Source organism: Alexandromys fortis, unplaced genomic scaffold, assembly GCF_014885135.2.
Source record: "Alexandromys fortis isolate MF-2015 unplaced genomic scaffold, M_Fortis_MF-2015_v1.1 scaffold_7, whole genome shotgun sequence".
NCBI classification, from domain to species: Eukaryota; Metazoa; Chordata; class Mammalia; order Rodentia; family Cricetidae; genus Alexandromys; species Alexandromys fortis.
The window spans coordinates 8,232,311-8,248,421 of NW_026067920.1; the positions used below are offsets into that span (position 1 = coordinate 8,232,311).

General features: G+C 44.2%; 1 protein-coding gene across 1 annotated transcript in view; it reads left to right on the top strand.

The window, feature by feature from the left end:
• Positions 1–16,111, top strand: part of LOC126500851 (ankyrin repeat domain-containing protein 36A-like) — a 151,818-nt gene that overhangs the window by 14,309 nt on the left and 121,398 nt on the right. Inside the window, 3 exon segments of the mRNA XM_050141091.1 lie at positions 1,376–1,513; positions 3,016–3,073; positions 6,848–6,951. Coding sequence (XP_049997048.1) covers positions 1,376–1,513; positions 3,016–3,073; positions 6,848–6,951 — 300 coding nt within the window.

Sequence of the window (16,111 nt, forward strand, 5' to 3'; positions counted from 1 at the left end):
CCTTCAAAGGACACAGCCTAGTGACCCAGGTCCTTCCCCAGAACCCGCATCCTAATAGACAAGCTATCAACAATCTCACAAATGAATTCATATACAGATGCCGTTAGCACCATGTGATCTAATCACCTCAGTGGTCCAACCTCCTCGGGCCAACTCCTCAGCCATTAAAACTTCAGCCGATGTCTACTCATTGGACTGGCAGGTACAGAGGAACTCACCTAACTCCACCCGAGTAAATGTCCAGTAATGAAAGCAGGTTCTCAGAGATGGATAAAGACGATTTAGCTTCCTCCTCACAAGACTGGGTTTATCTGTGCCTTCCTGATTAATGCATAGCCTCACAAATATTACTTATCACCAAATATATTTTCTGAGATGAACATAAGGATATATTCCTTTTTATCATTTATCTTATTTATATGCACGAATGTTTTGCTTGAATGGATACATGTGCACCATTTGTCTGTCTAGTGCTCATAGAGACAAAAAGAGGGCCTCGGATTCCCTGGAATTGGGGTCACAGCTTTGCACCATCATAACTGGGTCTGAAACTGGGCCTTCTCTACCAGAGCATCAAGTGCTCTTAGCTACGGAGCTAGCTCTCTAGTCTGCCAAAATCAGGATAATATTCTTGAAGAGTTGTTTTCACATGTCTATATAGCATTGATATCAGCACCTAGCTCAAGGTAGTCAGCCTCATTAACCAAATCACTGTTACCAAAAATTATCTTTAATTTTAAAGTTCTATTTATTTTTTATGTTTATGAATGTTTTGTCTGCATAGATTTCTGTGTACCACATACATGTCTAGTACCCAAGAAAGTCAGAAGGGGGTGTCAGATCATTGGGAGCTGGAGCTAATATGGTTGTGAGCCACTATGTGGGTGCTGAGAACAGAGCCCAGGTCCTCTGCAAGAACAAACAAGTGTTTTTAACCACTGAGCCATTTCTCCAACCTGCTATTATCTTTAATACTAATATTTTATATTAATAACTTTTGAAATAACACCAATAACTGTTCCTTGTTTGGCCTGTTGCTGACTATGAATTATGGTCTATTACATCAGGCTGGGGAAGTCATGGAGACTTCTTCATTTAATTTCGCCCACTTCAGGTAAATGATCTAGGCATAGCACTAGCCCCTGCATGGCATGGAATTCTACTGAGCGGCACAGCAGTGGCGCAGGAGGGCTCTGGGTTCTCCCCTTTAGCATTAGAGATAACAAAGATCAGTGAATGACACCCCCCGCCCCCATGGTTTTGTCTGTTCTTAACTGCTAATGACTACTCTAACACACAGGCTACAGGGGAACTCAGATAGTTGTTTGTATGACTAATAAAGTGTGTCAGGGTAACATTGCATTTGTTGTTTTAGGTCTGCCCTCATACATGCTGTGAGAGCTCAGTCCAGAGACATGATCGGCTTTCTTCTCCAGCAGGGTGCAGACACGTCTTTGGTGGATGTCTACGGAGCAACTGCACAGAGTTACACTGTTTTTGAAACCTTTCAAGTGTAAGTGTTTATATTACAATACTGGCTAGCTTCAAGTTGATATTTTTAGTAGTTATAACCACCCCATCCTTATATATCCAATGAGATTTCACAGTCCAGTCTGTGGCATGGCCATGAGTTAGTGGACTTCATGGACCAGAAGCCAAGCAAACACTGGACTAGGTTGGAGGAGTGACAGGTACAGAGTTCTCTATCTTAGGACCTTGACTTTGGCAGCACTGGCGACTGAACTGAGATTCGCATCTGCCAGGTATGGTCTCCCCTGCGATAGACCCCCAGGCCCTGTCTCAGGAGGGTTAAGTCCTTTACTTAGGATCAGAGCACCACTCTTCCGTTCCAATCGTTAGACCCACACAAAGTGTATAGATAGTGTTCCGGCTTTACGTGGTCTTATTGGTTGTTTGGGTTTTTTAATGTCAAAGTTAGCAGAAAATGTGGTTATCTTCTCCTGAGTTCTCTCCCTCAATATTGTTCTTTTTTTTCAGTTTTTTAAATATTATTTTTATATGTACGGGTGTTTTGCTTGCATGTATGTCTATGAATCTCTTGCATGACCGATGCCCACTGAGGCCAGAAGAGGGTGGAACTGGAGTTACACACAGCTGTGACTGCCAGGTGACTGTTAGGATCAAAGCTGGGTCTTCTGCAAGAGCAGTGTTCTTAACCACTGGGCCATCTCTCCAGCCCCCGGCGTTTATAGTTTTTTAATGTTTGACGCTTTCTTTCTGGCAAGAGATGCCCAATAACAACGGACAGACTTTCCTTTGATTCTTCTACATTTAGACTTCTGATTAACGTTTTCAAGGGTTTTCTCAGCTGGGGCAATTCAGGCAGCAAAAGCAACAAGAGCCAGTCCTTGAACCCTCAGCTCATCTTTAAAGAGAGGACATTGTGCAAATAGATTATCCTGTTGCTCCTGACCGTGGAATCCAGAGGGAGTGTTCCTTGAGAACATTCTAGACTGAGAGAAGTAGAAGCAGAAAGAGGAACCTGCGAGCTTGATTGTTTCAGAAGTCGACATAGAAACAAATAAAACCTGCCACATAGCTGCGGTAGTGCGCACCTTCAATCTCCCGGCGCTCGGCTGCGGTGGTGGTGCGCACCTTCAATCTCCCAGCACTCGGCTGCGGTGGTGCGCACCTTCAATCTCCCAGCGCTGGGCTGTGGTGGTGCGCACCTTCAATCTCCCAGCACTCGGCTGTGGTGGTGCGCACCTTCAATCTCCCAGCGCTCGGCTGCGGTGGTGCGCACCTTCAATCTCCCAGCACTCGGCTGTGGTGGTGGTGCGCACCTTCAATCTCCCAGCACTCAGGGGGCAGAGGCAGGCAGATCTCAACCTGGTGTACAGAGTGAGTTCCCGGACAGCCAGGGCTGTTACACAGAGAAACCCTGTCTCAAATAAACTTAACCAAACCAAAATAAAACAAAAACTAGATGGCTTACTTTTACTAGGACTTAAAAAAAAATCCAGCTCGCCTCTCACTGTAGTCTTTGCTCTGCAGGCTTTCCAAAGGCCCCAGTTCTGCAACAAGAGAGGACAGATATAATTCTGATGCCAAGGTAAAAAGCTGATTTGTCATGCTGACTTTTTGATTTGGGGCTCTGGGGATTTGGTTCAGTGGTGGGGTGTTTGCCTGGCTAGTATAAGGGCTAGGTTTGGTCCTCAGCTCCGAGTGGGGGACATGTGCTGTAAATTTGTGTTCTCTCTCTCTCTCTCTCTCTCTCTCTCTCTCTCTCTCTCTCTCTCTCTCTCTCTCTCTGTACTCTAATAGCAAAGTTAACTTAGGAAGAGGCTTTAACATAGATTTTTATGCGCAAACATTAATTCAAAGAGGGGGTCGGTTAGGAGACGGAACAATAGTCTGAAAACGTGTGTGGCCTTTCTCAATGAAGAGTCAGACTTGTTTTACAAATAGCCCTATATACAATCTTGGTGGCTTCTGAGGTGACATTGTTCAGGGGTTTGGTGTGCTGGCTGGTTTCTGTCAATTTGATACAAACCTAGACATATCTGGGAAGAGGGAATTTTAATTGAGAAAATAAGATTGCCCTAAAGGCAAACCTGTGGGCATTTTCTTGATTGATGATTTGTGTGGGAGGGGAGGGCCCAGCCCATTGTGGGTGGCTCTACCTCTGAGCAAGAGCTCCTGGGGTATGTAAGAAAATGAATGGAGCAACAGGGATTGACCAGCTAGGAAGCCACACTCCTTCCTGGTCTCTGCTTCCGTTCCTACCTCCAGGTCTCTGAGTTCCTGCCCTGGCTTCCTTGCAAGTTGTAAGATAAACTTTCCTCTCCAAGTTAGTTTTGGTCTTGGTGTTTTATTACATCAAAAGAAATCCCATCTAAGACGGTAAGGAATACTTGCCCCATCTTTTGTAAATGAGATCTTAAGTGAATCTTAAGTGAATAGCTCCTGGCTGTGATTGGGCAGGTTGGAGGCTGACGTGAAAACACTCTAAGTCACAAGGTCAAAGGAATCCCTGTTGACAGGTCACAGGGGGTTGAGAAATACACTTTGACTATAAGTGAAGTTCATGAAACTGTGAGATTCTCAGAGCTGCAGGTTAACAGCTGGGACACGGGAAGGGTAAACTGGAAGCTCACATTCGTTTAGGTCTAAGCTTGGCTCATCGCTATATGAACAGTATTATTTGAAGTGTCTGTACAAAACCCTGTCTCTCTATAAACAATCTTCACACTGATTTGATTGTGTTGGGAGGCCTGGGTCACCTGACTGCCATTTCCTGAGAGTCTAGACCAGGGCTTCCTTTCCCTTTGCTGGCTCCACTAATTTCCCCATCTTTATATCCTGCCTCAATTTCCCCTTTAGTACCCTTTTATCTGAGGCTTTTCTCCCTTGATTGTAAGAACTGTATATGAGCCGGGCAGTGGTGGCGGGCGCCTTTAATCCCAGCGCTTGGGAGGCAGAGGCAGGCGGATCTCTGTGAGTTCGAGGCCAGCCTGGTCTACAAAGCAAGTTCCAGGTCAGCCAGGGCTACACAGAGAAACCCTGTCTTGAAAAACCAAACCAAACAAACAAAAGAACTGTATATGAAGCCTCTTCACTGCTGAGCAGGGATGCAGGCTCTGTCCATCCAGGGGCTCAAAAATCTTGATCATGTTGATGGAATAGAACCTCATGAAGGTTGTGAATCTGGGGGGAGGCTGTTCTTATTCAGGATGTCAAAGTATGCTGTGCCTGGGCCTAAGATCAGTTTGGTTGTGTAAATCACAGAGGACCGAGAACGTATTGCCCAAGTTGTTAGGAATGTGTGCAGAGTCTTCTAATAATGGCAAAAGCTGTCTTAAATACTTCTGTTAGTACTTCAAGGGCTTTCTGGATTGAGACCCTTGATTTGTGAAAATAAATATTAATGCTTATATTCTAACAGTATGGCTAAGACAACAAAAATTTCAAGGAGTAATCTAGCATCAGAACAAATGAAAAGAAAACTACAGTGAAGTTGTAATCATTGATTATAGCCGCAATGAACAATTTAACCACTGCGAGGTCATAAATGTGGATAGAGTTATAGCTGGACTTGACTTTGTACTTGAGATCTTTTCTTGTTTTAGACTTTGCAGCCTTTCCATGTTTTGCTGGTAACTGGCATTGCCCTTAGGTGGTTCTTGAGGCTCTGGAGACTAAGAGGGGAACAGACTTCGTTCTTGAATAAGGCTACACTGACTTGATTTCTTCTGGTCTGGGGAGAGCAGGCCACGGTGTACCCTTAAGGTGTCAGCAGATACGTATATTCTTGGCATGGATGCTTCTGAGTAAAATCTAATTGTGTTGTCCGCAGAGGCTGAAGCAAGTATGGGTGCTGTAGTAGAGACTGAGCAGCAGGCTCACGTGAGGTTTGGGGGGCTGCAGATTTTAGTCCTCCCCAAGTTATTAGTGAGAGGAATTGCTAAAGTTCTCAGGTAACATGAATCATGAATGCCTCCTTTGGTCTCCCAGAGGCAATGGGATCTTGTGTTCTCTGGAGTCCCCTTGCCATTTTCAGATCGCCTGCATCCTTGGGTGGCCCATGCCCTCGCCGCTTCTGGATTAGAATGATTATAACTAATTCTTGCCGAGATATCAGAGCCATTTCCTCATCTTCATCAATGTGTTTGCCAATGTTCCATAACTTGGGAGAGATTCCAGACGTAACAACTTATCCTTAGGCCATGTCTAGTGCAATTCCCAAGCTGGCGCTGATAGTAACAATGCCTTTTAGCTTGAAGAAAAGTACTATGAGCAGTATACTAACCAAGGTAAGAAGTTACTGAAAGACAAATGTCTAGACTTTCCTAAGAAGAAATTCATGTAATTAAACCATGCAAACACATTGCAACATTTAACAAACAAACAGGTAAATTTCCCCAGTGTCCCACTGGGAGCGTGGGTGCCAGGAATTGGCACCAGGGGTCCTGACACCTTAAATACAATTGAATTAAATGAGTATTTTCCATAACCTCGAGGGAATGTTGACGTCATTGGAAAGATCTTCACTGTGTGCTCTTGAAGCTTGGCTTCCTTAACTCTAGACATTTGCCACAAAACATGGGGCAGAAGAGACAGGGAATCTTGAGATGTAAGTGGTTTGGACCATTAGAGACTGCAAAAACCCCCGGAGCATCTATTGTCTGGTTCCTCTAATGGCCTGTTGAAGCACATCGGCCAACATGGTTGTCTCATTCAGAAGGGAACGCTCTGGAGACCAGATACCACCACAGTGGGCCAGTGTGTTACCACCTGCAGCAAGCCACTGCGGGCGAGGGAGTGGCCACCCTTGAGGAACAGGTGTAGTGACCATGTACGGATAGCCTTGTCAACAGAACCAATGAGGAAGAAGCTGCCACCATGGCTTGCCAGTTGCTTTCCTGTTGACTAAATATGAACTTAAAATAGTTTCTTCCATGCACAATGCACAGTTTTGTAATGTTCTCCAGCACTTTGGGACAGGAATTGAGGAAGCCGGCTCTAGCAGTGAAAAGCCGGCTTATGAATTCTATAAACAGTCCATTTAAATCCTAGAGTTCTAGCTATGGAATCAAAGAGCCCTGGCTCACCAAGCACCAATTGCAAATGGAAACAAGTGTCATGATAAATGCGACAAAGCGATGGACGCAAAGGTCCCAGAAAAGGGGAGGCATGGAAGGAGAAGCCTGTGCGATGGTGATAGTCAGTAGGGGGCCTTACACAGTAGGGGCAGCATCTGGAGGGAGAGGGACCATCGTTTACCCTGTGCCCATGCTCTGGTCACAGGTCCATTCAGAAGATGCCAGTGCAGTTGAGAAATATGCAGGTTGTTGAGTTCTTGGCCTTTTCTCTTTCTTTTGAACAGGAAGACTGCTTATCCTGTGCACAGTCCACCCAGGACGGGGAAAGGATGGCGCAATCACCAGTGAGGGAGGAAGGCAGCAGAGGCGAAGCCGACAAGCCGGGGAGGTACAGCCGCCTGCACATTCCCTTAGTTAAAACAAGCACGGGGTGGTCTGAGATGGTGACTCTGTAACATTAAACTGATAAGAAGAAACTCGTTTGTAAGTGTTGGTAGTTCCTGAAAACCACGCCAATAAAGCATAGGCTAACGATAGCAGCCATTATTCGAGTGGGAAAGACAAGACAACCATATACGGTAACTTAGGCTCCCTTTAAAGCTGCCTGGAATTTGCATTTGCATGCAGCCTGACTGGTCTTATGAGCTCAGTCCAGTGTAAAGGGATCCCCAAGAGTTGCTTTACTTTCTCCCTCTGGTGTGTATTTGTGGGGAGAAAACTCTTTAGTTGGATAAAAGTCATTGGTGTGTGGTAAAGGAAAGAGTTAGTTTAGTTTCCAGCCTTGCCATTTGCTGGGTGTGTGACTCGGGACCATTTATAACTGTTTCCTGTTACAAGGTGTGTGGCGTGGGCTTGCAGGTGGCGCTAAAAGCCACTGCTTCCTTGAGTGCTGACTCCCAGATTACCGGTGCCAATAACTGCTCTGTTATTGTTACTCGTGTTTTTTTCTGCAGAAATCTTTTACTTCTTGGACCTCTACCTGACCTCCAGCACAACTTGTCCCACAGAACTTTCCACTGCAGCACTGGCCTGCGTCCTCCCCACACCCGTGACCCGTGTGGAGAACGTGAAGGCACACACACACACAAACACATACACGTGCACACAGGCACGCGCACATGTGCGCATACACGCACACAAATCTACAGCGATCACTTGTAGAATAGCTTTAGCAGAGGTACTATCAATGGAAATCCCTCTGATTAATATAAAGTAGGTTGTGATACACAGTGAGCTAAGAGGCTTTCTCTTTTATCTGTCTCTGTTTATAGCTTTGAAGATAATTTGTAAGAATGAATACTTAGCAATAAAGCTCCCAAGTTATTCATTTTGTTCCTATATGTAAATTTTCAATTCTACTGGGACAGCTAAGATCCCAAATATAACCAAAATATACTACCACATGAACAGACTGAAAGACAAAAACCACATCCATGTTCATACCGTTAGATGCAGAAAAGGTCTTTGACAAGATTTAATGTCCCTTCATAATAAAAGTCCTGGAGAGACTAGAGATACAGTGGGCATGTCTCAACATAATAAGACAATTCAAGGCAATCCCACAGTCAACATAAACTTAAATGGAGAGAAACTCGAAGTGTTTCCACTAAAATTAGGAACAAAACAAGGTTCTCCCCTCCTCCATACTCATTCAATCTGGTGTTTGAAGTCTTAGCTAGAGCAGTAAGACAACTAGCTGATGGAGATCACGGGGCTGCAGATTGGAAAGGAAGAAGTTAAAGTACCTTTATTACAGGTAATATGGCTTCATATGTAAAAGAACCTAGAAATTTCACCAGGACATTTCTACAGCTGATAAACACTTTCACCAAAGTGGCTGGATACAAAATTAGCACGCAGAGTCAGTAGCCTTCTGTTTTAGGGTTTCTGTTGCTTCAATGAAATGCCACGACCATAAAGCAAGTTGGGGAGAAAAGGGTTTATTTGGTTTACACTTCCACATTGTTGTTTATCACTGAAGGAAGGAACTCAAGCAGGGCAGGATCCCAGAGGCAGGAGCTGACACAGAGGCCATGGAGGGAATGCTGCTTCCTGGCTTGGTCCTCATGGCTTTCTTAGCCTGCTTTCTTATAGAACCCAGGACCACCTCCCCATGGATGGCACCACCCACCATGGGCTGGACCCTCCCCCATCAGTCACTAATCAAGAAAATGCTTTATAGCCGATATTATAGAGGCATTTTTCTCAATTAAGGCTCCTTCCTTTCAGATAACTTTAGTCTATATATCAGGTTGACAACAGGCTGGCTGGCTTGCCTTCCTATATACAAATGATAACAGAAATTGGAAACAGTATCTTTAATAATAGCCTCAAAAATATCTTGGGGGCAATTCTAACCATGTAAGTGAAAGACTTGTATAATAAAAATTTAAAGACATTGAAGAAATTAAAGAAGACACCAGAAGATCAAAATTATCTCCCATGCTCATGGATCAGTAAAAATATTATAGTGAAATGGCCATCCTACCAAAAACAATCTATAGATTCAACATAATCCTCATCAAAATTGCAACACAGTTCTTCACAGAAGTTGAAAAACATAATTTTCAGATTCATATGAAAATACTCACACATACAATAGCAGGGCTGCTAAAACAATCCTGAATAATAAAAGACCCACTGGAGGTCTCACCTCCTCAGATTTCAAGTTGCATTACAGATGAATAGCAATAAAAATAGCATGGTATTTGCATTAAAACAGATATATTGATTAATGGAATTGAATCAAGGAACCAGATGTAAGTCCACTCACCTGAGTTTTGACCAAAAAAAAAAAAAAGCCAAAAATATGCACTGGGGGAAAGAGAGCATCTTCAACAAATGGTGCTGGTCTAACTGTGTAGAAGAAGTTGCTGGCAGGCCTGCTTTCCGTCCCGCCCAGCTACTGGACGGCTAGCTTAGCCCTGGAAATAATTACATGGAAACTGTATTCTTTGAAGCACTGCCTGGCCCGTTAGTTCTAGCCTCTTATTGGCTAATTCTCACATCTTGCTTTAACCCATATTTAGTAATCTGTGTAGCACCACGAGGTGATGGCTTACCACGAAAGATCTTAACCTGTGTATGTCTCAGAGAGAAGAGGCATGACATCTGACTCACTTCCCCTCTTCCTAGCATTCTGTTCTGTTCTACTCTGCCTGTCTAAGCTGCTGTCCTATCAAAGGCCAAGGCAGTCTCTTTATTTGACCAATGAAAGTAACACATAGACAGAAGACCCACCTACAACAGAACTGAATAGCACAAAATTCCAAATGGATTAAAGACTCAACATAGGCCAGATACATGAATCTGGTGGGAAAGAAAGTTAAACAGCCTTTAACTCGTGGGCACAGGAAAAGACTTCCTGAACAGAACACTGATAGCAGAGGCACTAAGACCTACAATAAATACCCGGGACCTCATGAAACTGAAAGCTTACGTATGGCAAAGGACACTATCATTCACACACAGTGACAGGCTAAAGAATGGAGGGGGTCTCTACCTATTACACGTCTGATAGAGACTAACATCTAAGATACATAAATAACTGAACAAAACAAAACAAACAAAAAACCTTGGCATCAAGAAAACTAATAACCCAGTTTAAAAATGGGGGACAGAGCTGAGAGATGTCAAAATGACTTTCTCTGGAACATTTACTCTATTCATCCTTGATTAATTTTTCCTGAGTAACCAATGCCAATGTAGTCTGTATTGAGATCCATATTATAGAGAAGGCCATAAACTCATGTCTTTGAATCATAGTTAAAAAAAAGATCCTGCTTGACCCATTCAGAGGGAAAGACAAACACAAAGAAAAATACATCAGGGAAACTAAGGAACTATGATTCCTCACCTCTTCCTGACCATGGCCAGTGGACTGCAGCTCCGTGAGCTCCTGTCCATGGCGACCATTAGAGGATTGCCTCTGGTTTCTGGACATCCTCAGGAGGACTGGTGCACTCTGGGCAATTCCCTGAGAAGAGCCGCCTCTTTCCCTGGCAGTCTTCTTGATTATCCTGACCGGAATCCACGGAGTCCATGAAACTAATCCGTTCTATCTGAGGGGGGTTAGGGAGCAAGGCACTCACAAACTCTCGATGGTTTTCTTCGTCTTTATTCTTTCTTTTTCTCTCACTATCACATGTTGTTTTACAGCTTTTTTTCCCAAGAGAATCTTCCAGGCAGTATGAGTCAAAATGGTTGCATTCCATTTCTCAAGTGAATGATTAGAGGTGAAAACATGTTTTTAATCTCCCTCACATGATTAAACATTTTCTGTGTTACAGGTCAAAAACAAATTATCCCAAGAACCCACATGCATTCATACCCAGGCAACTTGTTATTGATTAACCATTTGGGCAAGCAAGGTGTTCTTGTCAGGTCTTTTACTGGCAGGCTGCATTTTGCAGTTACAAAGAAAGAAAGGGCCAAATACTTTATTACTTATCTTGAAAGGTAATCTTATAAGGAATCGTAAAGGAATCACAAACCCATGTAGAAAAAAGAATCAGTCAGCTCTACTTTAGGGTGCATACCCATTCATTAACAGATTTTTTTTATATCAAGGGATTGAGGGTAGAAATGGGTATAAGGAATTAATAATCACCTTTGGTCATCAACCAAACCTAGCAAGGAGAGTATGTCAGCCAGCAATAACTGGGCTGTCTTGTTCTTGTTCCTTGACCTGAAAGAGTTCCTCACTCAACTATGTGCCTCTCTAAAACTTTAGTTTGTCTTCTTGGGTTTCACCTCAAAGTTATTTAACAAAAGATCTTAGTCTAACTTTGTTATTTTCAAAGCTTTGTTTCAGCTGTGATACACTCCTGTGAACACATCTCCTGACATTAAGGTTGAAAGAATTTAAACTAGCTGGGCTATTGGGACTCAACTGTTAGCCATTAACTCGAGCTACAATCCATGCAGCTCCTTAGGTGAGACTCACAGACCCCGGCTGTGAAACATGTCCTCATATTTATTTTTATTCATCAAAAATCTATATAAGCGGGGCTGGAGAGATAGCTCAGAGGTTAAGAGCATTGCCTGCTCTTCCAAAGGTCCTGAGTTCAATTCCCAGCAACCACATGGTGGCTCACAACCATCTGTAATGAGGTCTCGTGCCCTCTTCTGGTCTTCAGGCATACACGCAGAAGGAATATTGTATACATAATAAATAAATATTTAAAAAAATTACAGCTTAGGGAGGGGTCATCTTTTTGAAAATCCACAGGTAAAAATGCCCAGTAGAACAGGATGTTTCCAAGAGATGAACTCACTATGTTACAGGCAGCGGAGATCTCCCCAGGCCCACTCACACCATGCTAGGTACCAGAGAAAGAGAGCCGCAGCAAACATGTAAATGCACAGCAAAAGCAAAAGCCATTCCGGGGTCTCTAGTCCCGTGGCCTTGCCTAAAAGAGATCGACCCATCAGAGGATTCCTTTCTGCTGGCTGACACCGGGGACTTCAACTGCAGCTCGCTGCTCCCCTGGCATGTCCCATGGCACAGCCCTGAAGACATTTATACAAGAAACGTTATAAGGATGGAGAAGCTTATATCCGGGGGGGGGGGGGAGCAGTTGCAGGCAAGAACAATGAAATAAGAAGCCATGAATTTGAAGAATAGGGAAGGGTATATGGGAAGGTTTGAATAAATGTTGTAATTATAATCTCAAAAATTAAAAAAAGTAAAAAAAAATTTTGTGAGTTCTCAGCTTTTGCTGGTCCCATGCCTCCACCCTGCCGTTGTGAGCCCTAACCCTCTGAATCCATAAGCTCCACGGAACACTTTGTTCATAAATTGCCTTGGTCGTGATGCTTATCACAGCAATAAAAAGAATGCAAGGAGTCACTCTCTGAGCAGCTAGCTAGGGCTCCCGGATGTAGCCACACATAGCACACAGATCCATACTCCAAATGTCATGTGGAGTCCACATGGGCCTATGCATCCATGGCAACAGCATGGATTAATCCTTTGCCCTTTCTTTATAAACCTGAGAGGTCAGATAAGGCTGCAGGAAGAATCTCCGGTCTTCTTTGAAACAACACCCTTCAGTCTCAGGTGTTGGAAAGGCCCCATTGTGCCCTTCTCCAAGGCAGCTGCCAAATTTGGTCCCTCAGTTGATGCGTTGTCTGTGGCAATGAACCTCTCCTGGTTGTTGTGGAGATGAATCGTCGTTCTGGGGTGACGTGCTGTGTGTGTTGGGATCTCCGTTAGAGGCCTGGCTCCGCAGTGCACAGCTTTAATCCCAGCCCTCTAGGCACAGGCAGGCGGACCTCTGTGAGTTCCAAGCCAGGCTACAGAGTGAGAGACTCTTTCTCAAAACGAGCAGCCAGCTAATCGGACAAACGATGTGGTTAGTTAAGTATGAAGGAAGTGTGGTCCGTCCCTCTGAGCGCGTCTTGGCAGTCACTGGTTTTTGATGCGCGGCTGGGATTCGTTAGCACTATAATCACTGACAGTCGTGTTAAGGTAATGAGACTTGATGGTTACAAATGATTATTTTATGTCCTCTTAACTGCCTGTCACAAAAATGAAATGGGAGATAATCTAATTTAAGACATTGTGTCTGGGAAGTGCAGCCATTCGTTGTCTGAACCTGAGACAACAATCTCCGGGACTCAGCCTAGGTGAACAAAATGATCGCTACTGTCTTCTCTGTCTTGGAAATTCCTTGATAAAGTAAGCCAATTAAATTCTTTTCTGTTGTTATTGTTTGAGACAGGGTTTCCCTCTGTAGCTTTGGAGCCTGTCCTGGAACTCGCTCTGTTGACCAGGCTGGTCTCGAACTCACAGAGATCCTCCTGCCTCTGTCTCCCGAGTGCTGGGATTAAAGATGTGCGCCACCACTGGCCAGCATTAAGTTCTTATTTTTAGAATTTGAGCATAAACAAAGAAACTCATCTGCCAGGAAAGCAGCCTAGGGTGCTCTCTGTGGTGTCAGGCTCATCAGCTTTCTGCTCTGAGCTGTGTTACCTCTGATTCCTTTGCATTTTTGCATCTTCTTCTTTGTTTGGAAACTTAGGAACTTTTGGCGCTGAGCCTCATAATATTCACTCTCATGGTTTAGAAAATAAGCCTTTCAATTCTTTAACATCCTTGTTTGATTTTCTTCATATAACTACCAAAATATTGACTTTGTTTCTTCTTTTATCACACATGGCAAAAGCCAAGTTACTTTAGAAAACCAAGAGGAGGAGCTTGAGCCTTGTGAAGACTGCAATTCAAGTAAGTTCTCGATAGCGGACTAGCTCAGCCCCACCTAGCCTTGAGAAAATAAAGTAGAAGTAGGAGAGACTGATCCCCAAAGCAATGTTTATGAAATCACTGTTCAAATTGAGTCTGTATTTGTGTGCGTGCGTGTGTGTGCGTGTGTGCGTGTGTGCATGTGTGTATGTGTGTGTGGTACTCTATTGTTGATCTGAATCCTTGCCCTTTCTTTTATAGTAGATTTTTTTGTTCTGGGGAAACACTAACAAAAAGGCCAACTATTTGTTTTCCTTCAGTAAAGTGGAGGGGGGAGTTCTCTGATTATAGAGACCTCATGTGACTTAGTTTCATTTCCTGTTTGCTGGGATTAAAAATACCCTGAAAAGAGCAAATTAGAAGAGAAGGGCTTTATTTTGGCTTACAAGTCCTTAGAGCCAGCAGCAGCCAGAGCTTGAGGTAACTGGTCACATCAAGTCTGTGGTCGGAAGAGAGCAGCAGAGGCGTGTGCGCTTGTGTTGAGCTCCCTCGTCCACTGCGGCAGAGTTCAGGATCTGCAGCACAGGGAACGGTGCTACCCACAGTGGTAGGGTCTCCCACATCAGGCACCAAAGCAGAGGTAATCCCCACAGATGTTGCCACAGGACAACCTAATCTAGACAATCCCTCCCTGAGATACCCCATCAGTTGTGTCAAGTTGGCAATTAAAAGCCACCGGCACGATATTACTGCTATATTCTAGAGGCTTAAGCGAGATAATAGCTTTTTAAATTTTATCTTAATTTAAATTAATGTTTATGGATGGGTGCCTTGCCTGAACAGACGCCTGTGTACCCTGTGCATACCCTGTGCCCCCAGAGGCCAGAAGAGGGCGCCAGAGTCCGCGGAAATGGAATCACAAATGACTCCGGCCATGTGGGTTCTGGAAATGGAGTCAGGTCCTCTGGAGGAGACTCTGCTGAGCCACCCTCTGGCCCCAGTAGTTTTATTTCTGCAATTTCCCCATTATATGCCAACTTTCTTGGTCTCTGCCGTGCCCTTCTAGGCATCTATTGCTTATGGTTAAGAGTGGATAAAAATATAAAAGGTTGTTCTTCCCGTGAGATCTTTCCATTGGAGGCAAAATGGAAGAGGCTGTTAGCACCTTCCCAGGACAGCCACAGGGAAAGACTCCAGAGAGAACTTGTCCCCTGCCCGCCACACAGCGCCCGCAGATCGGCCTCCTTGTGGTACTGCTCTCCACCTTACACAGCACGGTTCTGAACGAAAAGCTAGAGAGGCCGTGTTTTGTAATAACAAGTTAAGAACAGAATTGTCCCCAGTGTCTCTGTCCAGAAGACCACAGAGCCGTTGGACGCAGCCGGTTTCTGCTTCTGCAGGCTGCACCGTTTGCTGTCAGTCTGGCAGGGCTCGCCTGTGATTGTGGGGTTGGGCAGAGGTGTTTGCTCTCATGAATTACATTTAGAGACGTTTCTCTCTCCCAGCTTTCATTTGAAATATGTGAGAAGTTAAATTAAGGTTGACAGGTAGTGGCACATGTCTTTAATCCTAGCACTCAGGAGGCAGAGACAGAGGTAGGAGGATCTCTGTGAGTTCAGGGCCAGCCTGGTCTGCAAAGTGAGTTTCAGGACAGCCATGACTGCATAGAGAATTCCTGTCTCTCATGCTCCAGAAGATGCCCCAGTCATATAACGTAGATTGTACTTCCCCATTTTCTTCTTTATCCCCATTTTGTTGAGTTAAAATACAGTTTTCTTTTATCTTCAGAAGCAGATACATGTCCTGCATGCTACTCTAAAGCAAGGTAAGATGCTACTAATTTAAGCGTTTAAGGCAGTCTTTAGTGGATACAGAGAAAAGAAACTAATATTTGTTGTATATTCTCTGGGCTAGATGCAATATGATGTACACACCACTTGCCATCTCAGGGAAATCACAGATTGTATGCAAAGTGTCCAGTTATAACATACTTCTCATGCTGGACAGTGGTGGCACACACCTTTAGTCCCAGCACTCTGGAGGCAGAGGCAAGTGGATCTCCATGAGTTCAAGGCCAGCCTGGTCTACAGAGTGAGTTTCAGCACAGTCATGGCTACAAAGAAAAAGAATGTCTCCATACAAACAAACAAATGAACAAATAAAACTCCTACTACTCCCAATAATTGGCCACTCCCATTTGAAGGACAGCTTACCTGGCGCATAATCCCGCCATTGTCATGTGCCTGACCTATGATTTAATTGCCTGCCTAGCTATATGATGTGGTCTCCTCCTCCTCTGCGTAGACTGAAAGGGCAAAAATACAGGTCTATATAACACCAGTTCAGAAAGTCAAATTTTGAC